A 27,402-nucleotide genomic window follows, 5' to 3' on the forward strand; every position below is an offset into this window, starting at 1 on the left:
TTGCTGAGTCCCTCTTTGAGATGTCCGGGAACTCGGTGGTGATTTGGAAAGGTAGCAGTTGTGGTGGGGATGGCTGTACTGAATTTGCTTGCGTGTTCCCTATGAAGTCATCATAGAGGCAGCACAGCCACCCGATCTGTGATGACGTCCTGGAGCGTAGGCATGCCAGGAAGGTACGAACATCTGCGGCATGGTGTAGGCGGTCGATGTGCCACAGCCCATTTTGCAGGAACATGAGCAACGCGGGCCATGCTCCTTCCTCAGCGACCAACCGGCCTAGCGATCTTAGGCCATCTTACAACCCCGACAAGATATCCCAATTGAATCAGAGAATGGGTATTTGCGACGGTTAGCGCTAGCAGCATTACTCCGTTTCCTTATTCCACGCACCATCTCATATTAGCTGTAGCCAAAAAATGCTCCACATTTCATTATTATTGCTGCCTTCCGCTTCCCTGTCCTCTTTAGATTATCTTGATGGAAGCTTGAGCAGATCTTTCCCTCTTATATGTATATACCCAGATATTTACGCACCCAGATATGACTTTGTGCATAACTTGTTCTTGAATTGATACCGTGTACATACTCATCTCTTCATTGAAGATCCATATTCTCAATTTAGCTGTGATAACTTAAGGCCGAGTTTGTCGCTGTGTGACTACATATTCTCAAGTCAATGTATATCCTTGCATTTTGCCCTGTAGCACTACGTTGTCCGCATACATCAGCCCAGGAACCTCCTGTGTCACCTTTTGCCCACTACGGTGTCAGATGAAAGAAACAATTCACTGTTTTTCAGTTGTATTTATATGCCCTTAACACTGCGGTGTGAAGAAGAAAGAAGACAGAAGGAATTGCGTTCTTGAGTCCTCGGTGAATTTTGGCAGCTTTATTGCTTTTCCGGCTTCTTCATACAAATTGTACTTGGTTGTATGTATATATCTCAGCAGATTTCTAAAATGATCATCTGCGCCTTCGAGCTTGAGGCTATCCCATAGTAATTTCCCTGTCCAAATTGTCGTAGGATCCCCTAATATCCACAACAGATTGTATATTTTCCATTTAGAGCTATTGAATTTGATATACAATGAGTTAGTACAAAAATATTATCCTGTAAGCGTCTTCCTGCTATGAAGCAATTATGTAGTTTCCGCAGTATGTCATTTCTAACGGCGAACTTTGACAGTTCTAATTTAATTCTTGAATTGCAATTCTATATATTATCGGCGTTTGTGTGTCTCCTGTATGAATCGGTCTTATCGTTGTCACCTTTGCATTTGCAGATTAGGCTTATCTTGATTTTGTGCCATCGAATAAAAACTTTCGTTGTTTTAATCACTTGCACTATGGCAATTGTCAGTAGTACCTTGATCTTTGGACCCACCTCTTTTATAATCTCTATTGCGATTTCATGTCGTCATGCTTCTGTGTTATTAGGCACTTTTAAAAGTGGAGCTGTTTAAGCCGACCGTTAGGCCGTGCAGAGTGAACAGAGAATGTGGGCCGATCCTGGTGGTAGTGCAGGATTTTGGCGGTAGTGCAAGCGCAATGGCAATATCCCTGTGAACTAGCGAAGGTGTTGATGCCTAGCCCAAATACGTAGCCAATATCTTGCGATAGCCAATAAATAGCTAATTGATAAGTGATTATTATTCAAGTTAGTTTCAGTAAATCTTTTGCAAGCTTCCCCATTGATGCGTCTGTGTGAATGTAGACTGTGTTTTCTCTCTTGCAGAAGTTATCCATAATAACATCCCTTATGTACCTCATTGTGTTGTCTCTTTCCAAGGTGTTACCGTCTTCATCACCCTCTAGCCGCTTGAAATGTTTAGTCGGAGCTCCTAGTGTTCTTACTTGGTCCCGTAATCATTTCGGTGCGCTTTTTATAGCTAGGTGCCATCAATGCCCTCTCGTGGCGCGAAAAGTGCGGGCAGTCTTGTGCTTCGAGTATCACATTTCAATTGCTCAGTACTGTATGATTAGTCGTGTATAACTAGCCAGCACACTTCCTTCGTTTCGACGACCGGCAACGGTGCTCGCTGCTACCTTTGCGCATTGTGTGTGCTTGTTTTTCTAGGCCCAATCGCCCAATGAACAGTTAGATTTGTGGCTCACAGTTTTAGCACAGCCTGGTTTTTCACCATCACAACAACGTGACATCTCGTGTAGGCGCATCTTCGTTGCCCAACGAGCACCCTTTGGAAGTCCCAGCCATGAATACAACAGAAAAGTCACCACGAACCAGCGAGTTAGCCGCAGAGTACTACGGCTGTGGCCTGAACACATATTTTACACAAGAAGATCAGGAAACAATGGCCCAATCAACAGCCAGAGTTGCAAACACTGCACTAACTGCAATCATAGCACTCTAACGACACAGGGTGCCACGAACATTTCGGAGGGCATTGTCGGAAGGCCCCCAGAGTTGGCGGGAATATTTCAATGACCCTCTATGTTAAACAACTGGAACTCAGAATAGAAGTCATTAAATGTCAGTTGCTTCTTAGGGAACGCCGTAACAACTTGGGTCGAGATGAGAAAGCCCGCCCTGTCAACGTGGTGCCTGTTCTGCAATAGTTACGTGAAGTCATTCACTAATGTCTTATGCAAATGGGGGGAGGCGGGGGGCTGAAGTTCTGCTAGAAGCCACAGTGCAGACGCCAAAGGAGAACATGAATGATTCCCAAAAAAAAAGCTCAAGTGTCAGTTTTGTGCCGCCATGAACGAAGGAAGTTCGCTTCCTGATGCAGGTTGCGAAATAAGAACATTTCACTCGATTGATGCGCAACCAAGCCACCACCGTCGTTGAATATGTCCGGAAGGCAACCACGATATGGAAGGCGCTTGATATGTGATCAATGTGACCATGGAAGACACTTCTGCCAAGATCAGTTCATTTTGTAATGACATTGTCTCCGGAGTGGACCTGTTACTATTGCACTATATCAAGGATCGCTCCACTTTGCTCGGCGACAAGCCGATCAAGCCGACACGCCACATTCCAGGAACTAATTAACAGAGATGTCTTTATTTATTTATTTATTTTTTATTAATACCTACAGCGCCCGAGTTGGGCATTATCGTAGGGGGTTAATTACAAACATAAAGGTCATATATTGAACTTCAAGAAAAACAGCATCATATCATTTATGGTATTACAAATACAATAATCGTAATTACTAGAGAAAGACAACACATCGAAGAAAAAAATCATCTACACATTCGATTATAAAATTTGCTGCACAATGCATGAAACGGTACACTAGAAAATATTGTCTACAACAGATTCATATAAAGTTCTCTATCGCAGATGAAAAATTGGGTGCAGACACTACCTCATCCGGGAACAAATTCCATTCCGCAATTGTTCGCGGAAAGATTGAAAATTTAAATACATTAATACGACTTCGGTAGGCCCTTATTTTCTTGGAATTGTCGCGTCTATTATACTGATAATGAGGTGGTTTAAATATATGTTCTTATCGATTCCTGTGTTACCGCTGTTAATGTTGTGTAAAAGCTTTAACCTGATTATTTTTCTGCGCGTGGACAGCAACTTCCACCCCAGATTTTCCCTGATTTGCGAACCTCTAATTTTGTAGTCTTAGATGCCCGTGACGAATCTTGCAGCCCTTTTCTGAACACGCTCTAACTTATCTTCGAGAACTTTTGTGAAGCGGTCCCATGCTGCGCAAGCGTATTCTAACATCGTTCTGTTTCATTCTGTTTTAATCATTTGAGCGTATTTCCGGCACGTGTACGGCGCCAATCTTTTTTATTGGCACGACCAGCGACTCACACTATTGCTTCTTAAGCCGCGGCTTCCGGTGGACCACGAACTTCCAGTTTGTGCGAAAGTTTAAAAATATGTTTTAAATTGAAAATAAACCGTTAAAGATGAAAACTGCACAAAATCTATCGTTCTACTTAACGCTGATCATAGATATTCCATCAGAAAATAAGTTTAGTTACAAATTGAGGTAGTTAAGTGAAAGGAATGATTAGAAAATAATTACAAATCAATAATTTCTGTACACCCATGTACGTGGCAGTTTGGCTCCATGTGCGTGGCTGTTTCCCGCCAGTTCCGTTCGCTCGCTTTTCACAGTTCGGTTTCGCACCCGTTCCGTTCACCATGGAAGTATACGACGGGGACGCCGGGCCTAGTGTAGAGTAGTGTAGTGCAGTGTAGTGTAGGATAGTGTAGTGTAGTGTAGTGCAGTGTAGTGTAGTTTACATCATTTACATCAAGAATTCGCCAGCATTCTTTGTGCCTGTGTCGTACTAAACTTTATTAACACAATGTTAACACAAGGAAAACACAAAGTTAGCCCAAACAATACACTAGAGCAACCCAACGCCGAGGTGCGAGTGCCACAGCAGACATCTAAGTCAAGGATTAGGGACGTTTCTATCACTTATATATTTGGCACGTATTCAGAAGCACTGCTTGTAGAGAGGTCCTTAATTGCATCTCTGTGGAGTAACCCAGAGGCATTTCAAATTGAGTCTGTCTTCTCCAGGACGCCTAACTCCACTTGTTTGCGTCCAGCGGCGACTCACGTGATAGTGTACGCGTGGTCTGCTACCTCCAAGGCGAAATAAGGTTTATTTTACAGCGAAGCCGCCTATGGCTAGGGTTCCGAGCATTTTTCTCGTCCGTAAATATATCTGCCTGTGCAAATAATCAGTTCCCGAATTTGATGCAAAATAGCTGATACGTCTCCTGACTCGGATATTCATTTTCAGTAAATTAGGCATCAATAGACGCCATTCTCAAGATCGGTCGACTCTCAGGTAGATAAAACAGTCGCAGTTTCACCCGAAATGCGAAGCATCGATTGCGATAGCAAATTAGTAGAGAACTAGACGAAGCAAGGAAAGTAGTTTAATGGGCCTGCATAAAGTTGTAAACATTCGCTTACTAACTAAATACACGAGCACGCTGTAACGCGCGCACAGGTAAACAAGAACACATCTCACTCGATGACCACGGAAACTCGCTGTGAAAACGCCGGAGTCAGAAAGCGCGCCAGCAGCCGCGGGTAACATGGCCTTCACGCAGTCTCTCGTCTCGCTTTAATGCGAAATAGACGTCGAAAGCACAGCGCATACGAAGTTACCGGCACTAGGCGCATGCACTTTGTCCGCATCGCAGATAGCTTTGAAGATGAGGCCCGCGTGGGAGCGCACTTCGCCCTCATCGCAGTTCGCTTTCAAGATACGGTGCCCGCGCGGCAGCTCCGTGAGCAGTAGCCGACGGAGCATGACGCACCTCCCCCTTCCTCTACGTCGCCTCGCCCCCGTGCCTCGCGCGCGAAAGAACGCGCGCTTCCGGCCTGCGTTCCTCCGTCGCGTGCGCTACACTGAGCCGCGATTGCTAGCTCACCCTGCACGCTTTCACGCACACACAGCGTACGGCGCGCGGCGACGATTTTATACGGAACCACCCGGCGACGACGACGGTGACGACAACGGCAGAAATGCGTTTGGAGTGTCCACAGTAATTGTTATCGCAATAATAAGGGTTTTTCAAAGATTTGCTGCTGTGCGACCCTTGTCGGCCATGTGTACGCTCGCACCGCCCTCTCTTTGTCGTCGTTGCAAGTGCTTGCATGTCTAGTTTCCTTCCGCTCTCCCGGCATGGTGATCCCGTCCCGCGTGTTTACTTACCACCGGGTGGCGGTCCCGTCGCACGTGTCTAGTTTCCTTCGGCTCCCTGAGGGGACGGTAGTATTCCACGCGAAGGCACGCCGCCGATCAAGACTGCCGATTAAAACTAGAGTGTGTATGCTTGTGTCTTTCTTCGGGATGGCCGCCGTCACCGCTCAACCGCAGTAAAATTTGCTCATACCTTTGATCTAAATTCTGACTCAGCTCTATCTCGTGTGCTAAACTGCTTCACTGGCAATACACCTTCACAGCAGTGGAATGACGCGTGATTTTTTCTTTATATTTGGTTGCGGTTCCAATTACGGCTGCGGTTCGTGTATTTCCGTAAACAAGGATGCGCATAGTCGTGATACAGGCATGGCTGCGCGCGGTGGCCTCCTTGCGGCGACTGCTCAAGAGTTCCGTCGTCTGACTCGTTTCTCACGTGTTTCTTTCGATGCAGTGTATTTTTGGGTCAACTAATTGATAGCCATAAATTTTGCTAGACATGTGTTTATCTCCTACTGTATAGCGTATCTGTGTGCATACTTTTGGTGCGAGTAATTAGGGTTTGAGACAAGCTATGGCTTACAATATGGTTTGCTGGATGTATGAGTTTTCCTTTAGTTTCAACTACTGCAATCTGTAATAAAAATATTAACTTCAGAGCACGGTACTTGCGAGGACGTTTTGCCCTCTGAGGTTAATAAAGGAATTATTCCTTTGAACACGGATATAAAGGCCTATCAGCTAACGTTACCTAAGTTGTTATAAGAAAAAAAAAGAAGAAAGAAGAAAGTACGGTGCAAGATACGGTTAAAAGACATACGATGTTCTGTCGTCAAACCAGTGATGAACAAGCATCGTAATTTTTATAATTGTATCTTGCACCGTGTTGTTTACCTCATTTAATTATATATATATATATATATATATATATATATATATATATATATATAAGCCGATTTTGTGCACAATGCTGTCCTTTAGAAAACTTTGGCTGCAAGACCAACCTCAATGAGGTTACCCACTGCCTAGCGCGAGGGCTCGTTAACCGCGCGGGAGACGGGGAGGCTGCCCCCACCGGTAGAGATCGCCTGACACGCTACAATGATGTAGTGCAATCCTTCTACTTAGAGCATAGGACTTTCCCCGGCCCGCACAGCAAGCTATCCCGAGCGCAGGCTACAACTTTCCGCCTGCTACAAACCAACACTTACCCCTCGTTACACCGTTACAACAAGATATACCCAGACATTTACCCCAATCCCCCGTGCCATATCTGCAAGACACCGCCAGCCACACTTCCATACATGCTTTGGGACTGTACACAGCAATACCCCGACACTAACCCCACGACCCTCTCGTCGAGATGGCACGCTGCCCTGCGTAGCTCCAACCTCGACGACCAACTCTGGACGACGCAGCAAGCTTGCGAGGCGCCGAAGGGGCAACACCTCGACGTCCCCACGTGGGAGGCCTAGGCCCAGCCACCACCTCTTGCTGGTTTTAATAAAGTTTATTCAGTCAGTCAGTCAGACATGCATAGCTAAGATGCAAAGCATAAGTTGATGCCACAGTTCCGTTCCAGCTATAGATACATTTTAGTGGCGTCCAGGTAGATGCAGAAGGTCCAGTGTGTGTTGTAAGTAATTTAAACTGACTTGCCGCGGGACTGGTTAGTCCACAATTGATATAGTAAGTCATTGATAACAGATATACACCACCCATAAAATCCCCTGCAAACTTATTTTCTCTTGTGATACGCCTGTATGTTTTCCCTCATTTGAAGATGTTAAATTTTCTACACTGTGGACAGCTTGTTTTTGATACAGTGATAATCTTGCTTCGACTGAGGTGCCCTCTGCTCTTAAGAAGTAAAGTATACGGCATTGAATGACTGTCGATAATCACTCAGGCAGGGCTTAGTTTACTATTTTAATTATTGTTATTTTTATTAATTTTTATTGCCCAACACAATCCTTATGTCAATAATCACTGAACGTTACAACGAATTAATGAGGAAGGACAATAAGAACTGCCTGATTGCACGGGCTTATACATGCACTGCAATAGGCTTCATCCGTCTGCTATGCGTCTATTTAGAGGTCAAGTACTTGCTTTGAGCAACTAGGCCAACGCTGGGAGGCCATATTCGTGGTTATCTAGCGAAGGACATGTGTGCACATTATTCTTAAAGAGCACACTTTTAAGGGCGATAATAGAAACGCTGTGCAGTTTCAGCGCGAAATTTGCAATATTGTAATGTTTCTGAAGGCGCCTTTTTTACTGCAGGTGAGGTCTTGTTCCAGCAGAAAAGTCACGTTAGCGTTGTTGAAAGTGCTGCGAAAAATATTTGTATTCTTGCATGCAGAATCTCTACCGTAGTCGCATTCTCAAGCAGTGAGTACTCGGCTGGGTACAGCAGCATACTCCTGATGGCTCTTTGGGGAACCTTTCATGCTAGAAAAGTGTGCTAGTGTGAATTCTTTCCGCGATCGCTTTTTTCTAGGCAAACTAGATGTATCATGCCTTTTTTAACAACATCGTGATTCTGCACAAGAACAATAACAATGGAATGTCGCTGTCAGTATATTATTGCGGCGTCTGTGACATTTTTTTTTTACTTTTCTAGAAACACTCTTTATAACTACGCCGGATTCCTCAAAATATTTCCTTACGTTCAGTATATAAACATGAGCACTGCAGAGGCTATTACGAAGGCCCGTAACTGGACTGATTGCATAGCTTTGTTGAACGAAACTACGCCTGACATTCTTGACTATTTCTTTGTTACCTACCACACCAACCCCGCGGTTAAGAATGAGGTAAGTTGTATGCTTTGTACAAAGCTGTATCAGTTCTTCTGTCATACTTCAAACTATGCTTTTTGTTCACCGATATATAACCTCCCGATAAAAACGAAAGCGCCCATTAAGCCATTAATTGAGTTACGGTTTGTCGCATTTAAGGGCATGGAGGATAAAAGTATCCTAATCCAATTATTCTCGTTGTACGCCATTGCCCGGCGAGCCGGACGCTTTCACTGAGATCGGCTGGTCGTGAGCGATGGATGATGCGAGAGAAATAGAATAGAGCAATGAGAATCAGTACCTTATACTGGACAAGCCCTATAAGTTTATTAGTTGGTGCATTGGTTTGTAACAGCCAATGCACGATGACAGCTTCATATTTGCACACATCTGGAAAAGTAGATAGCCTGCATTGTTTGGGCATGTCGATTGAAATGCTTATTGGACTCGATGTCACAGTGTATTGGGTTTGTAGGGCTCAAACCGCCGTCAGTTGCACGCTGCACACCAACGTTGGTTGGCCAGCCAACCAACTTAGGTTAGGATCAGCTACGTTGACATTCTTCTCAAAGCAAAAATCTCTTGAGCATAGCACTCAGGCTTGGCGGCCCAATTTACTCTTTCCCCACCATGGGGAAAATATGTGTTTTTTGTATGTTACGGCAGATGTTTTTTTATGAAGCAACTACTGCACGCAATATTTAATGTAATACATAAACAGAAAGCCACATGAATGCACTTTTCACGCATTAAAGTTTTATTAACGAGATATATGTCATAAAAAATTAATTGTTAACATCATGATTGTGCGACAATATTGAACAAAGTTTGTTAAGACACGCTTGTGTCTACTAAGAAAAAAATGTTACGAAAATTACGAGAAATACAAGATAGAATGCCGTCTATTAGGCACTATCTCGGAAAAAATTCAATTTTTTTCATTGAACGGGTATTTCAAAACAAAAATTTCACAGCAAGCTCTACAGTTGGGCGTGCCGGGCTGCGGCCGCCGATATTCCGGGCTGGTTAGCGTCTCCGTCGCTTTCAGACTCAAAGACCGACGAAAAGTCAGCGTCTTCTGACTCGCTGCTGTTCGGTGCATCGATAAGATCAGCCGCAGAAGCCGCGGAATCGCGATATCTGCAATCTCCCGAAGCGCGCGCGCCGTTTCCGGAGCCGGGCCATTTTTGCTCTCTGCTTTGACGATCGCAACACATAGGAGCGTGTTTAAGTATCACCACTTGACGGAAAAAAGCGAACTGAGGCTCTATTCTGGACACGCATGGCGGCTGCACGGCCGCCATTATCCGCCATCTTGGCTGTCTCATTGGCTGTCCAGAGGTCACGTGTTTTGAAATTTGTGCCGGGAAACGGAAGTTTTGCAAAATGCAATTTTGCGTTTTCGTCAGAATGACGAAGCGTGACGTGGAGCTGCCAAGTTTTATCGACTAATACTTTTTGTGGTCCTTGGCACCTATGTTGCGACTTTAGCGCTTTAAAAAGAAAGTGGACGGTAGCGTGCAGAAGCTCGTACAATGCATCTGCAATTTCGCGAGTATGTGGTGGCGTTCCAAGATAGCCGGCATGTCAGCTTGTTCATTGGCTGAAGGAATATCCCGTGAGGAGCGTCACAGGAAGGGCCGTTTCGTAAACGTCAATTTGACGTTGCGTGACGTTGCGCTGGGCCGTCATTGCAGAGATTTTCCGCCATAATTTGTGGTGCGACGAGCCGCGCGAATTATGGTAATGAGCGGCCATATGCAACGGCAGTGGAGAGGCAGGCGTATCGCCGCACTTTCTCTGTCATTTCAGGCCATAAAAATCTTTTGTTCACAACGCGTGTACATAGCATTTGCATCGCTTTCGGGTTGTGTTGGCATTTGTGTTTTGCACCATCATTTTTATTAAAAACATGTTTATTTGAAATAATATTGGTTGAAACTAGCAAACTTTCTGCGACATTTCGCACTTTTCACTATTGCGTTTGTATTGTAATCAATATTAATGACTTTTCGCATCATTAAAGGCTATGACAACGGTGACTTTTTAATTTACAAAAAGAAATGTACGCAAGACGGTGCCTTGAAGTTTCCTCTCGCGGTGCGAGTAAGCAGCGAAATGCACAAGAGATGGCAGTGCCGGCGTTTGCGTCGCTCAAGCGGATACCTGTGGCGCGCGCAACGCTATCGATGATATTCGGCCGCTTCTCAGCCAGACGAGTCGAGCTGAGTCACTTGCGGATCACGAGATAGCGATAACGCGGCCTAGAGCGTGCGCTCATCATCACTGGTAGGTCGCGTGTGTTGTGTCAAGGTAGAAAGCAAGCGCGTGGGCGCCGATATACAATGACTCATTCAGTTTCCCGAGGACACGCATCCTATCTAATGAAGCAGACGACAGCCTGCGCGCTTGCAGACGACGGAAGCGAGAAACGATTTTGATGGAATAATCGTACGCTTTGAGCTAGCGGCTTTATTTTTACTGGGGAGGAAAACTGTTTTCCTTTATCAAGAATGCTAGGTTCAACGCCTACATTACAGTTTCTTAGACGAAACGTCAAATTTGCGTATCGTTACGAAAGCAAAACGGGGCCATCAGCGCCATTTTGTAAGCGTCTCGCCTACGTCACGCCTCGAAGAAAATGGCGGAATGTCCAGAATAGCGGCTCTGCTTATAAAATAAAAACATGGTTTCTTCTCTTTCACATCCGATGGCGCAGTGTGTCCGTGAGCGGCTCGGGAGGTCTTGAGAGCGGCGTTTCAAACCATCGATTGAGGGCTAACCATGTCCAATGAGCGCGATACGGAAAGAGTTCCAGTTCCAGTTCCAGGCGACGGGCAGCCACGGCGGCCGCATTTCGATGGGGCCGAAATGGGAAAACACCCGTGTACTTAGAGTTAGATGCACGTTAAGAACCCCAGGTGGCCAAAATTGTTCCAGAGTTCCCCACTACGGCGTGCCTCATAATGAGATCGTGGTTGTGGCACGTAAAACCCCCTTATGTATATATATATATATATATATATATATATATATATATATATATATATATATATATATAATTTCCAGGCGACGGGAAGCCGCGCCTAGGCCGTCCCTGCACCTGCTCAGCTTTTCTTCGATACAAGGGTATCGCACTGCAATAGCGTTTTCCGAAGGGCAGCCACGCGTTCGTGTTGCCTGCAGTCGGTAGGTTTACAGGAATGCTAACTGCGCCGCGCTCCACTCCGCCCCCGAGTTCAGGTGCAAGTGCGCAAGCGCTGAACTCGAAGCTGCGAGCGCCTCCATTCCGCTAGAGAGCTCGTCGAGCGATATGCCCAAGCGTGGCGATCGAGACCAACGCAAATACAGAATTGCTGCGCCATTGCTTGGCAAATAGGTAATCTGTTCGGCAGAACCTTACCATTTTTGACGCTGGTCTTCATCACAATTTCCTGACGTGAACACAAGTGGCAAAACAAGCGTCTCCCCGCAGGGGCGTCTGCGTCAGCAGGCGTTTGGTGAGCGGCGCCACCACGTACTCGAGCACACGAGGGTTGGACCCTCCCGCGTCTACCGTGCGCGGCTTAGCCGTGTCCAGGGAAAAGGGGATCCTGGGGGTTGAGCCAATGCTGAGTGCTTGGACCTCTTTGGCCCCTCGGTGGAGGCAACACACCCCTTTGGCCTCGGCTTCGCGTAGACGGCACCCCCGGGCTGACCCTCCCGGGGGAAATCGGTAGTTGCCTTTTACTGTCTCTCTCTCCCTCCAACCTTCGTCTTTCTCTAACTTTCCATCTCTCCTGTCTTCTGTTCACTTCGTTTTACTTCCAATCTTCCAGACAGCAAGGGTTAACCTGTTGTAGTTTATCCAACCATGGGTCTATTATATTAGGTTATTCACAATTAATATCTCAGAACGTCCTCACAAAGAACAAAACGGGACACAAGTACAGCGAACAAAGATTAAACGAGACAACATTGAAATTGCCACGAAGCATCCAATCCTTACATTTGGCTCCAGTACTCTCCCAGATACCCTCGAAACAGGATACACAAAAATCCGAGTAAGACCCTATATTCCCAAACCGCGTAGATGTTTGAAATGCCAAAGATTTGGCGATGGTCCGCAAAGCTGCTGAGGCCGACTGACATGCGCAAAATGTGCCGATCATGAACACACATCTGATAACTGTACTGGCGCCCTGCACTGTCCGAATTGCGATGGTGACCATGCAGCATATTCTCGATCCTGCTCTACATGGAAACAAACAAAAAAAAAGACATCATCACACTCAAAGAAAAAGAAACCATATCTTTCTAAGAAGCACGAAAGCGTGTTTCTTTTGTTCATATCTCAGGGTATGCTGCGCGGCGCGTAAGGGGGCAACGCCGCAGCAGACTCCAGCATCGGCACGGCACACAAAGAGTATGACCGCGGCTGTGCCACCAGCCCCCCGGGCGACAGCAGCCAGCGCTGCTGCGCCGTCTCTGAATGAAAGCCCATCGACCTCTTGGTTGGTGGGCTCCAAGGCCCTGCTTCTCGAGGCAAGGCCCACCCCGAAAACACCTCGCTCCCTTGACCGAAGTTACAGCGGCTCCAGGAGTCGATGGACACAACCCCAAGCCAGGTGGCGCATCCAGTGCTCCCGGAGCGACGCGATTCTCGCGACCGCTCCAAGAAAGACAAAACCCAGATTACGGGGCCTGGAAAGGCTCCGTAAGCCAACTAGACTCGTCTCATGACACACAGCCCAAAAACACAAACAATATGGATACACAAATATTACACTGGAACCTGAGAGGCCTAATGCACAACCTTGATGACCTTAAAGAACTTTTACACGAATACAATCCAAAGGTGCTGTGTGTTCAGGAGACACATCTTAAGCCTACACAAACTTTGTCCAGCAATACGCCATTTTCCGGAAAGACCGGGACGAGGATCTTACATCGTCAGGCGATGTAGCTATAATAGCTGACAGAGGTGTTGCATGTCGGAAACTGCAACTCCAAACCTCTCTTGAAGCAGTTGCTATCGAAGCAGTGCTAGCCAATAAACTAGTCACCATCGCGTCTATATTCATCCCCCCAAGTTATCAACTCTCTAGAACTCTCTTCAAAGCTTTATTGATGAATTCCAATCACCCTTACATAGTCGTTGGTGATCTTAATGCACTGTGGGACGACTCTCGCTGTGATGCTAGAGAACGGCTAATAGAAAAGCTTCCTATTCTCTTTAAGTGCCTGCTTGCTTAACAAAAAAGAACCAACATTCTACAGCTCTACACACCAAACATTTTCTTCCATAGACGTAAGCATAGCGTCCAGTACAATTCTGCCATATCTGCAGTGTGATGTGATTAATAACCCTTAAGGAAGTGATCCCTTCCCCATCGTACTAAACCTTACAAAACAATCTGAGTGCTCTACACACGTTCCTCGATGGAAAGTCGATTCAGCCGACTGGACGCGGTTTCGTGAAGCCCTGGAACGATGTCCGTGCACTTGGTATTGACGATGCAGTAGCATACTTTACATCGTTTATTATTGATGCTGCATCAGTATGTATACCCCAAACAAAGGGGTCGCCATCGAAACGACGTACTCCATGGCGGAATAAGGAGTGTAGGGAAGCCCGGAAAAAGCAAAACAATGCCTGGAATCTTCTTCGTAAGTCCCCAACTACAGAAAACCTAATTAACTTCAAGGCGATTAAGTCACAAGGTAGAAAAACACGCCGCCGTGCTAAACGGGAAAGTTGGGGAAAATACATAAGCAACATCAATTCTTATACAGACGAATGCAAAGCCTGGAACAGGGTTAACAAAATAAAAGGCCGCGAAACTCATCCTCTACCTTCAGTAAACACACAAAAACCAGGCTGATTGTCTAGGAGCACATTTTGAGCATATTTCCAGTACCTCTCATTACACGGATACATTTTTAAGATATCAGCGACAAGCAGAGCGACAGCCTCTGGGTCGGAAAGACACAGCCAATGCAGAATACAATCGTCCATTTAGCATGGCGGAGTTTCAGGCTTCACTGAATTGTTGTAACGCGTCTGCTCCAGGAAGTGACAGAATACTATATGAAATGATAAAACATCTACACCCTGAAACCCACAAAACACTACTGTCACTCTTTAACACCATGTTCTCTGCCGCTACATTCCTATTGTATGGCAAGAAGCAATCGTAATTCCTATTCTCAAAGATGGCAAGGAACCATCTTCGGCCAGTAGCTATAGGCCTATATCCCTGACAAGTTGTATACGCAAACTCTTCGAGAAAATGATTAACCGGTGCCTCAACCATTTTCTTGAAAGCAACAAAATACTCTATCCCTTACAGTGCGTTTTCAGAGAAGGTATGTCCACAACAGACCACCTTGTTCACATTGAATCTTATATTAGAGATGCTTTTATACATAAGCAGTTTTGCCTTTCAGTATTTCTGGACCTAGAAAAGGCTTACGATACGACATGGCCCTACGGAATTGCTCCGAGATCTTTCGGCGATGGGTGTCCGTGGCAACATGCTAAACACAATGGAAAGTTATCTGTCTAATCGCACATTCCGCGTAAGAGTGGGTAACGCTCTATCTAGGCCCTTCACCCAAGAAACCGGTGTGCCGCAAGGGGGCGTGCTTAGTTGCACGCTAGTTATTGTAAAAATGAACGGCCTGCATACATCCATCCCACGCACTATGTTTTATTCCGTTTATGTCGACGATGTGCAGATAGCCTTCAAGTCATGCAATGTTGCCATCTGCGAACGACAAGTGCAGCTTGCAATAAACAAATTGTCCAAATGGGCAGATGAAAATGGTTTCAAAGATAATTCACAGAAGAGCACTTGCGTACTCTTCACAAACAAGAGAGGCGTAACGCCAGTCCCAACTATTGAAATCAAAGGAGATGCGCTCTCTGTGAGCAGCGAGCACAAGTTTCTTGGAATAACTTTAGATTCTAAACTCACGTTTATTCCTCATATTAAGCGTCTGAGGACAAAGTGCCTGAAGACAATGATCCTCCTAAAGCTTCTATCGCGCACAACATGGGGCAGTGATCGAAAGTGTCTCTTAAACTTGTATAACAGTCTTGTCCTCTCACGCCTTGATTACGGGTCTGTAATTTATAACTCTGCAATGCCAAGTGCATTAAAAATACCAGACCCCCTTCCCCACTTGGTTATCCGTCTCGCGACTGGTGCTTTCAGGACAAATCCAATCCAGAGCCTCTACGTAGAGTCGAATCAGTGGTCACTTCATCTGCAGCGGTCATACAGCAGTTTTACATATTTTCTTAAAGTACAAGCAAATATTGAACATTCTTCTTATTCAACAATAAACGATGTGAGTGCTGCCACACTCTTCCATAACCCACCTGCAGCAAGAAAGCCATTCTCATTGCGTGTGAGAAACCTCAGTGACGAAATGAGTATTCCACTTCTTGAACAATTTCCTATGGCTCCAGCAAAACTGTTACCGCCGTGGCAGTGGCAGCTCATGATTGTGACACATCGTTCGTAGAAGTCACTAAGCACACACCAGAGGCACATATCAAAATCCATTTCCTTGAACTCCAGGCCAAGTACTCATGCACAGAGTTTTACACAGACGCTTCTAAATCACATGGCGGGGTATCTTATGCAGCTGTAGGGCCATCCTTCTCGGAATCTGGTGTACTGCACTCGGAAACGAGTATCTTTACGGCTGAGGCTCATGCACTGTGGTCGACTGTGAAGCACATAAGGAGATCAAAACTTCGAAAGGCAATTATATTTACGGACTCCCTAAGCGTTGTAAAGGCCCTAATGTCATTCGGCAAACACAAAAATCCTATACTCGGTGAGCTGTATTCTGTTCTGTGTACAGCATATATATCTAACCAGCATGTTATTATATGCTGGGTGCCTGGCCATAGAGGCATCGAGGGCAATGTGCTAGCAGACCAAATGGCCACAACAATTACATCGCAAGCTACCCCCTACTGCTGCTGTTCCTGCCACAGACCTGAAGCCTTTCTTACGAAAGAAACTGCGAAGCCACTGGCAACGCTTGTGGGACACAGAAACAAATAACAAGCTTCATGTGATTAAGCCACAAATAGGTTTCTGGCCCTCCATAACGAAAACGCGACGAATTGATGTCTTGTTCTTACGACTGCGTATAGGGCACACATTTGGCACCCATAATTACCTACTCACTGGCAACAAACCTCCACTATGTGGAAGATGTGGTGAAATGCTCACCGTCCTCCACGTACTTCTCGAGTGCAAGAAAGCAGAAACCGAACTGAAAAAGCACTTTGCGCAAGCCTTTCGTTACCATATCCCGCTACATCCAACATTGTTTCTTGGCTTAGAACCATTCTTTAATGTGAAAGCAGTGCTTAACTACCTGAATGATGTAGTGCTACATGTTATTAGCCCATCAAGGTCGCAGCGCACCCTCTCACCAGAGGGTGCTCCTGCGATAGTTTTTGTAGAGCACACGCCTCAGTACCCTTGCGTTTAAGGGCGTCGTGAGGCGTTAGTGCCAGTTCCGTACTCGTAAATGATGGCGCTATAACTTATATTTTATAGTCACAGCACACCTAACTGTCATGTTCATTATTTTAACACCTATCTATTTTACGAACTTTTACAGCGACTGATTTTTAGGCCCTTTTATAGCCATGCAACATCCACCTATTGCAATCCATTTGCCCATTGCATTGACATAACATCGTCACACATCACCACTTGCATGGCGCTCTTTGGCCATATCTGTCCCTTGCGCCACTAAACGCAGCATATCATCAAAACAAGCGTCTCTGACGGCTACTTCAGGGCCTCACCGCTTCGTGTGACACTGTTCCCAGGTTCAGAAGTAACAAAAATAAAGGACTGTTTTGATGTTAACAGTTACAAAATTGCTAGAATAAAGAACATTACAACGCATGCAACTGATAAACTTGAATAGGCTACATACTCTTTTATGTAATCCCGTCTTCTGCCACCAGGTGTCGGAGTAGGCTGCTTCATTTCCGCCGCATGCGTTGAGCGCTCAAGTAAAACCGATTCTTTCACCGTCCTATCACTCCGACGTAGCACGTGTACGTCAGTGTAGTGGAGAGCTGAAACGTTCTGCTCAAAGAGTTGCAGCTACTTGTACGAAACTACCGCACGTGATCATTAGGCTTCCACTTTTGGAGGCAGTATGCAGGGCTAATTGGATTCCAATCGCCGACAACGTCTGCACCTTAATTATTGAAGGGTAAGATGTAAGTAACAATAAATGCTTACGCTGATGGGAGAGCCATCGAGTGAAAATAAGCATTCATGGCATTTTACAACATGCGTGGCGCACGACATGGGTAAAGTTTTCTTTGATGGCATAACTGGTTCCTGTGAACTTAGGGCCGCATGCCAGAAGCCGCTCATTATCTTCACTCACACAAAAGTTCCCAAACGGTCAGTTCTTGTATTCTGGTGGACGGCATAAGCGATGAGCGTCCAAAATTCCTTGAGTTAAAAAAGATACCTCGAGATTCAAAAGGAAAAACAAACGTGCAGTTTCCTCTCCTTTATTCAAAGTGCAGCTCGCAAAATGACGGACACTAAATATTAAAGATTGTTCCCTCTCCATCTCTTATTTGTAAGTTCCAGCGAGTGAGAATAGGCCACCATCACGGCACGCGACCTGAAAACGGCGGAAGAAGGGGCAATTGCTCTCCCCACCACCACATGCACAGACGCAGTGGTTATATTAACCCACTCTCAGGCCGCCTGTTGAAACTGCTCGAGAGGCTGCATCTCGGCCGATGCACTCAAGATCCTAAAACGAGGAAGCACTCCGCTCCCGTGCACCTCCGTAAGGTGGGTGCCCGGACACGAGGGACCAGAGGGGAACGAAGCGGCCCACGCCGCTGGCCGCGAGCACGTCAGCCCAGCTTCCCTGGCCCCACACGCTCTCCAACCAGCGCGGCAGAAGCGGCAGAGGCCGTACCCACCAATTGTTCGGCGATATTACAAACTTACAGGGTCCGAGTGCCGAGTGTATCCTACACCGCACGCAAAACTCGACAAGGAAGAAAGCGTGATCCCGAGACGCCTACAAAGCAACCCGTACACTCACGGAACGATAATGCAGCGCCTCTACCCGATGCTGCACGAGTACCTCTGCCGACTCTGCAACGTGCACGACACCCTGCCACACCTGCTCCTAGAATGCCCGTGACATGAAGGCAGCGAAATGCATGTGGAAATGGAAGCGAACCGAGCACCGCAAGCAAACGAAGAGCACCTAGTCAAAACGTGGGAGGCCAAGCTCGCCCTCGGGGACCTGCAAGACCAACGACAACTCGTCTACAGGGCCAAGAGGGCTATTCAAACCAGGGGGTTCCTGGACTAAAGAGCCTTCCCACCTCAGGGTGATACTGGGCCTCGCTCTGCACGCTGTTTAAATCAATAAACGTTTCGTTCTCCCTCTCGAGCAATAGCTTTAACTGAGCCACCTACAGGGAAATTGTGCCTTTTGAGGTACTGTGGAGCTGAAGGATTCCTTGTGCTTTATGGTAAGCACGTCGCCTTCTAGAATTTTGACTCTGGAAAATAGACCTTGTCACATTGCCCGAGCGGCAACCTGCTGTTCACTGGTGGTACCGTTTCTCTTTTAAAATGCGCGTTTGCCAAAGTTGAGGTCCACCCCTCCCCCTCCCCTCCGTATAACGTTGGAAACATTTTGTATATTCACATTATCAGTGATAGTAGCAGACCGATGCTGTACGTAGCCATGAGCAGGACCGGGTTTGATCTCAGTGCATTGAGAGAGCAATATTAAGAACTGAGACACAGTGGAGGATATAACAAATCGTAGAAAGAACATATTTCCTAATATAAAACAGAAAACTGTGGCACTACACCACGATAAAATATTAATTAGAGCTGTCATAGCTAGAAGCGAGAATAATTGCAAATAATATTATGGGGTTTTACGTGCCAAAACCACAATCTTATTACGACGTGCGGCATAGTGGGGCACTCCGAAAAAACATGCGGCCTGTACACAGAACGGGGGTAAGCTTGTGGCCATGATGCCGATCCCCGGCAGCTTTTTGATGACGTTACGCTTAAACAACCAAGACTACTCTATCATACTACGACTTTCGATTAATTTTAAATGCGAAGAATTTCTTGGCGAACATTTGCTACTTTGACAGTATCTATCTATCTATCTAGCTGCCTACGGCTTGAAGCTCTTGTGGTCGTTTCGTTAACTTGGAACTTACCTAAATTGGAATAATATGACTACAGTGTATGACGAACATTAATGATTGGTCATGACCAGAATTTCATGACATGCGCGTCATGTAGGTCATGAAACAGCCGCTTAAAATGAGTGACCCAGCGAAAAAAACTTAACAGTCCAAAACCACTGAAATGGGTTCGGACGTGGGTAGTAAGTGAAAAAAAACACTAAAGAATTATGGTAGAAGGCATAGTGATGAGCATGACTCAGCAAAAATGACAATGACACAGCAAAAAAGATTAACATTCAAAGGCACTGAAATGGGTTCGGACCTGCGCACTAAGTGAAGGAAACACTAAAGAATGGGGCTAGAAGCCATAGTCATGACCATGACTGGAAAATTGACAATGCCTTTGAAAATAAAATGTTTAACACTAAAAAAAAAACGCTGCAATAACTTCTGACGTGGGTACTAAGTGAAGGAAACACTAAAAGATGATCGTAGAAGCCATAGCCATGCGCATGACTGACCAAAAAGGGAAATATTAACCCTCACAAACCACTGAAATTGGTTCCGACGTGAGTACTAAGTAAAGGAAACACTAAAAGATGATCGTAGAAGTCATAGTCATCAACATGACTCTGCAAAAGTGACGATGAATCAGCCATAAAAATATGAACACTCAAAAACCACTGGAATTCGTTTGGTTGCGATACTAAGTGAAGGAAAAGACTAGACCTTTATGGTCGAAGTCATAGTCACGAGCATGACTGAGGCTTTCGCCTCAATGTCTCTTAGCTGTACGTAAAGGTACTCCTGATCAATCGTGAGATGAATGTCATGGCATGCGTGTCATGTAGTTCATGAAAGAGCCGACTACGTCTTGGTGTTCGCATGGTCGTTTCGTTAACTTGGTAGGCTCCCCGCAGACTGCTTCGCACAACATCGATTCCCACAGGGCGAGGGATCTGCCGGCTTTCTTTCCCCATAATTTTTTTTGCAGGACGTTCTATCTTTTAGTATATTAGCACAAAGTATGACGTCCGAAGTGTAAATTAAAAAAAATACTAGTGTGGTTAATCTGACTACTTTAAAACCTTCTCCTTCGGTTCAGGCACAGTGCAGACGTGTGGAGCGAATTTGCACAAGTTCGTTTTACTGCGCATGGTCCCGAAATTGTTTAAGTTCTAAGTGCGCCACCTTATGTACCTACGTTGCGTATACCTGAGGCCGTGATTCCGCTATCAACAAGCCATAGTACACTCTGTTAGGGTCAGTCTTCCGCACTAACTATTGCGGTAGACCATGTTTGTGCTGTTGCGCTGGTGATTTCATGGTCGGGTTTCGAGTTCGGCCACTGCCACGTACCTCATTTTGATTGAGGAAGAATGGAAAAACGCTCGTGTACCGTGCATTCGGCGCACGTTAATTAACTCCAGGTGGTCAAAACTGATTCCGAACCCCCCACTACGGTATGCCTCATAAGCACACCGCGGCTTTGGCACGCACAAAACACCATGAGTAGTTTTAGGGCGTTGAAACGTTACCTCTGCGTGAGAATAGAAAATAGTTGGTGGTTTTGAGCCTTTTATTCACCTTCACAATATTTTAACATTTTATGGTTAACATCTGAAAGCGAAGAAGCTGCGCTACCACAAGACATATGTGATTTCCAGAGCATATCGGATCGCTACAAAGACATTAGAGCTGTAGCACTCTAGCACGACGTATTCAAATAGAATGCGGAGGAAGACAGGGATCGGTGCTTAGGTGCCTCCAGTTCCTGCTTTCTTATTTTTCCTTTCAATATACAATGAAAAATTAATTTATGGGGTTTTACGTGCAAAACCACGATCTGATTAGGAGGCACGCCGTAGTGTAATTTGGAATAATTTCGACCGCCTGGGGTTCTTCAACGCGCACCTAAATCTAAGTACACGGGTGTTTTCGCGTTTCACCCCCACCGAAATGCGGCCGCCGTGGCTGGGATCCGATCCCGCGACCTCGTGCTCAGCAGCCCAACACCATAGCCACTGAGCAACCACGGCGAGTTTTCAATACACACAAGCTATGAATAGATACCTATCAATCGACTTGCCTAAATTGATGTCCTGTTCAATATTGCACCGAGAGGATCAATAACAAAGACATCGCGCGTGTAATCAGCTTCATTGGACTGCCTATTTACTTTCATTCTGCAAAGTGCACTGACATGCTCTGGCACGCCCTTAGAATATGGTGTATGACGACCAAGAAAAAAAACATCAACAGTTTATTTTTATTTACATTACTGCCAGTCTCTTACGAGACCAAAGCAGGAGGGCATTAGCACTACATTTCCTTGAACGCTAGGCAACTAAATTTTGACAGAAGGCACAAAAAACAGTGTCTGTTTTGAAACAGAAACTAACAACTCTAGTTACATGCAAACAGGAGAGCGGACAAATTTATGCCCCACAAAAGATACACACACGTAGAAAGCAGCCAACTGGCTCTCTGCTGCGAAAGAGGCAACTAGTTATTAAACACAATTTGAATTTTCGAAGTTAAATCGGCCAAGGATTCTGCGTTAGTAATGGTTAGGTCCAAACGACTTTATTCACTGATTGTCAGGGAAAAAATGTTTGAAGCTGTCATTGTGGTAAGCGTATTTTCTTGGAGGATATGCATGCTTGTTTCTTAGTGCTCGTGATTCTGCAAGTAAGATGCATTTGGACGCATCGATTCGGCAGTGTTTATGCAGGAGTTGGTGCAACGACCTCAAAAGTGCCAGTTTGGCTCTTGTGATGTTTCAATTGTTTAAAAATAACTTTTGTTTCAGGTGGAAACCATTGCCCGGAGATTGAAACAGGCATTCAATAAAACGCTTCAAAACAACAGCTGGATTGAGAATAAGATACTACATCCCTTACAGAAACAGGTAGGAGCACTATCCCATAACTGCTATGCAAAATATATCGTATGCAAAGTTTCTTTTCTTCGAAGATCTGTTTTGTGATGATTCCTTGAAACTGAGGAGTGTGGAAGCCGCGCGTTACGTTTCTAACTGACACAATTCTTAGAGCAAATTCATGATCACGCATGATGCAAGCACGTCTGAAACAACGGCATACTTGTTGAACTACTTTTACTTGTCCATGGTGCTTGCTAAAATCAATGAAAAAAATATAGGATCAGAATGGGCTCAAAATGATTGTGACACCTTATTTAGCAAATTGCTTAAATGTAGCAGTAGCAGTGAAAATAGAAATCGCTCTTTTCGCAAAAATTCAGGCTTCTGAAAGATCGCGCTAGAAATATATCGCTTCCTGACGCGCTTCCTGACGACACAACTATATCCGGAAGGTAATAATTGATTCATCGAAGTTGTAACATCTAAATTAAATTGTGGAGTTTTACGTGCCAAAACCACGGCCTGATTATGAGGCACGCCGTAGTGGGGGACTCCGGAAATTTAGACCACCGTGCGCCACAATCTAAGTACACGGGTGTTTTCGCATTTCGCAAGTTATAACATCTCTCTAAAAATGTACTGTTTACGTCATGAAAGAAGAATTACAAAGAGACAAGTTGCCTAGGCAACGAACGCTACTTTAAGGGGGAAAAGAAAAAAAAAAACGCTTAACCTTGCGCTCGGCCGCGCAATGCTTGAAACAGCGAAGCTGGGCGATATTAGCCCAGTTTTTACCAAAGTTCGAGCGAACTTTTTATCTTATTACTCCTGATTATAATGTCTTTTCGCGTGTCTCGGAGGTACGGCTGTCACTGCGCGTTGCATAGCACATATTTCAACACCGACAGTGCGTTGCAATGCTGGTCCGGCAGACCAGCTCCGTGAATGCCTCTCTCGCGCTCTCATTTTTTTTATCTCTCACCCGAGCATCGCGCGAAAAACCTATTATACACCTCGCAGATCACGTGCGCGTGCGAACGCGCCAGCTGTGGACGAAGACGACGACGCTCGAACGCAATCATATGGTTCGCATTAGGGAGCCTACGTATTCTATCTTTTGGTGCCTCTTCTCTCGGACATTGTCATAAGGATGTTGGTGCAGCTGTGGTGGGGTACATAATTGAATCAGGTCAATTTCCTTGCTAAATTCGTAAATTTTATATGAATAAATTCCTTTCGTCATTCAAAAATTTTCACAAGTGATCCTTATTAGACCGCGATAATTGTTTTCCTTCAATCACCCGATTCTTGGCCAATCCCCCATAGTGGGTACGAGCCACTTTTGAAGGCAAGCAAGCAAGCAAGGGAGCCTACATGCAAGCGCATGCAAGCGCTGTTTTAGGGTGGTGACAACAGCAAAATTTTGATGACTATTTACCGCCAAATTTGGTTGTCATGCTCTGATGTACTCGTGTTGGCACGCGTTCTATTAAATTTCTTTAATTTAGTTTTCCGCCAGTGCGCACAACAAACCTGCATACATCTTTAATATACTATTGCCTTTTCCTTGAACACATCAAACTTACTTTTCTTCTGCATGTCGTGCGACACATATAAAGCAACAAGTATAAGGCACGATGGCGTGCTCGTGGTAGTATTACCTCACGCCAAGAATGTGAACTGCATTAAACATTCATAGTCATATAAGCGCGGCTGATTTTCCTGCGAGTCCACAAGCCGACGTCGGGCAATATGGCGTGCCTCTTGTGCCTGGAGTATGGCGTCCCGGGCATACTCTGATGTGAAATACAGGCTATCAGGCAGAAGGGTGTCGAAAGGTAGCGTAGGGTCGCGGCCAAACAAGAGGAAGAATGGAGAGAAGCCTGCGGTATCGTGGCGAGAAGCATTGTAGGCAAAGGTAACGAATGGTAATGCAACGTGTCAGTCGCGATGGTCAGCGGAGACATACATGAATAGCATCTCAATATGTCAAGAAAAAATGGCAATCTCCCCGGAAAACCTATGGGGGCTGTGGTCGACCACGCTCCACGCTGCTCAGCTCAGAACTCCAAGACCACCTTTGGCCCATCCAGCGAGCCATGGCTGTCGTGTGGGAGCAACAGCTCTCAGTGGCCATTTAGGCGGCCCCAGGCCCAGGCCTCCCAATCGCCGGATTTCAAATAAAGTTATGTCGCTCGAGGCTACACTTGGTTCTTTATTCCATGGCTACACCGCGTCAGATCCTCCGCTGCGGTGGGACTACCGAAGCACTCCCTGTCGGCGCTGGTTAGTGTCACGATGAAGCACATGGCTTCACCGCTCCTACGTGGTGGGCCGGAGCGACGTCAAATCCGTTGCATCCATTGCGCGAAATCATTCGTGAGACCGGCCTAAAAACTTTCGTGTTTAAACCGCATGATCTTTTAATAGGGACCTGTTTTGGGCCTCGTCGCAATTTGTGATGTTCATTTGTAATTCAGAAGTTGGGATAAATTAGTTTTAAATGATAATTGGCAGTAATTGTATAGTGTCGTGTTAAGCAATCATCTATAAAGTTAGAAATTAAACAAGAAACATCATCGCGGTAATATGTATGAAATTACCTAACATTTTTGTGTCATAAGAAAAAGATTAACAAAAACGCTATACATCAATAGAGTGTGCTTGACTTAACTTGGGCTGAACATTTAAAATAAGAAAATGACACCTAGCTGGACAGAACCAAGGTCATAATGTTGGCCATCGCTTGGAGATACTCATATTAATTTTTGCATCCCGCCGAATAAATAATTAGCCCTATTTAAATAATCAACTTCTCAATTGTTATACTTATATGACGAGTCTCAATGAGAGAAATTGTAGAGCAACATGAAAAAATCCGGCAGATCCAACGCCCTGTGGGAATCGATGTTATGCGAAGCAGTGTGCGGGGAGCCTACCAAGTTCATCACCTACATGACATGCATGCATGTCATGGCATTCATGTGATGAGTTCTCAGGAGTCCTTTTAGCTACGCCTAAGAGACCTCAAGGCGAAAGCCTTAGCCATGCTCATGACTAAGGCATGGTAAGGATGGCTTTTACCACTATCATTACCCACGTAAGGATGGTGGTATCCACGTCCGAACTCAGTACCCACGTCCGAACCTATTTCAGTGGTCTTTGAATGTTCATCTTTTTGCTTAGTCATTATCAATTTTTGCTGAGTCATGGTCATGACTATGACTTCTAACATCATCCTTTAGTGTTTCCTTCCCTTAGTAACCACGTTCGAACCGATTTCAGTTGTTATTGAGTGCTAACTTTTTTTTGCTGAGTCATTGCCATTTTTGCTGAGTCATGCTCATGACTATGAATTTTACCATCATTCTTTAGTGTTTCCCTTACTTAGTACCCATTTGAGAACCAATTTAAGTGGTTTTTGAGTTTGAATCTTTTTTGTTGAGTCATTGTCATTTTTTCTGAGTCATGCTCATCACTATGACCTTTGCTATGAGCCTTTAGTGTTTCCTTCCTTTAGAACCCCCGTCCGAACCCATTGCAATGGTCTTTGGGAGGCAATGTTTTTTCACAGGGCCATTTGTCATTTTAGGCGGCTGTTTCATCACCCATATGACACGCATGTCATGACCTATCGTTTATGTTTGTCATACTATGTTGTCATACTATGTCAATTTTGGTACCTTCCAAGTTAACGAAAGGACCACAAGAGCACCAAGACGTAGGCAGCTGTTTCATGACATACATGACACACATGTCATGATATTCATATCATGACCAATCATTCATTTTTGTCATACACTGTTCGCGTACTATTCCAATTTTGGTAAATATCAAGCAAACGAAACGACCATTAGAGCACCAAGACGGAGGCGGCTGGATAGATAAACACTGTCAAAGCGGCAAATGTCCGCCAAGCAATGCATCGCATTTAAAACTCCCCATACAGCTTTCTGTCGGTCAATACGCACTACATTGACCGACAGAAACAGAGGGAGTCTACTCTGGGCGGCCCGGGCCGCTGTATTGCGGCAGCCATCTGCAACAGGGACACAGTCCATCTGTGCTGTGTTTTCGCTGCTTTGTTCGCGTCGATGCGAAATACAGCAGGAACTTCAATTCGATCGCAGCTGCTACCGCGGTTCCTCACGCCACCGTTTTGACAATGCGTTTCTGCGGTCATCGCGTGAGATGCGTTCATGTTTGCTTGTGCTGCGTGGTACTATGCTTGGTAATTTATTTAGTATGCCTATGTTTACAGGCTTATGCACTCAATAAAACTAACAGGCCACTAATTTGATATCGCAAACGCTGCTTCGCCTTTCGGGGGAAGCAGCGGCGTCTTTTTTTTTTTTTTTACACGTTCATCAAATAAATCGTTTCATTTTGTTCCAGTTGGAAAAAGTGGAGTTGAAAATAGGATACCCGGACACACTATTGAACATTTCAGTACTTGAAACTCGCTACAAATACGTAAGTGCAAACACAAAACTCACCAGATTGCTAGAATCTCCTAATTAGCTATTTTCACTTACCCAAGTACTTGACAGCGGTGTGATCGAAATTTTTAACATCAGTGCAAGCATTGTTGTTCAAATTGTGGGTTTTTAAAAGAAGGTATCATATTTTGACTGTAGCGATGAACCTCTATTAACTCTGTTTTACTAATATTTAGACACACTGTTGCTTACCTAGGTGAATTCAGAAATAAATTCCCGTACACCAAGCTTTCACGATTCTAATGATTAGCAAAGCAATTCCTCAACTTTATTATTTGCTCATAGTGCATCAACTCAAAAAGAATACGTGGTCCTTTGCAACCTAAGTGA

At 45.2% G+C, this 27,402-nt stretch overlaps 2 protein-coding genes across 4 annotated transcripts in view; one reads left to right on the forward strand and one right to left on the reverse strand.

Moving 5' to 3' along the window:
• The window catches only part of LOC119432548 (neprilysin-4-like), an 811,607-nt gene that overhangs the window by 405,395 nt on the left and 378,810 nt on the right, over window positions 1–27,402 (reverse strand). The window lies entirely within an intron of this gene.
• The window catches only part of LOC125941613 (neprilysin-4-like), a 100,852-nt gene that overhangs the window by 2,343 nt on the left and 71,107 nt on the right, over window positions 1–27,402 (forward strand). For all 3 annotated transcript variants that reach the window (XM_049659294.1, XM_049659295.1, XM_049659296.1), the window contains exons 2-4: window positions 8,288–8,480; window positions 22,502–22,600; window positions 26,969–27,046. In XM_049659294.1, coding sequence (XP_049515251.1) covers window positions 8,288–8,480; window positions 22,502–22,600; window positions 26,969–27,046 — 370 coding nt within the window. The remainder of the gene's footprint in view (window positions 1–8,287; window positions 8,481–22,501; window positions 22,601–26,968; window positions 27,047–27,402) is intronic.

The sequence above is a fragment of the Dermacentor silvarum genome, chromosome 11 (assembly GCF_013339745.2).
Source record: "Dermacentor silvarum isolate Dsil-2018 chromosome 11, BIME_Dsil_1.4, whole genome shotgun sequence".
NCBI classification, from domain to species: domain Eukaryota; kingdom Metazoa; phylum Arthropoda; class Arachnida; order Ixodida; family Ixodidae; genus Dermacentor; species Dermacentor silvarum.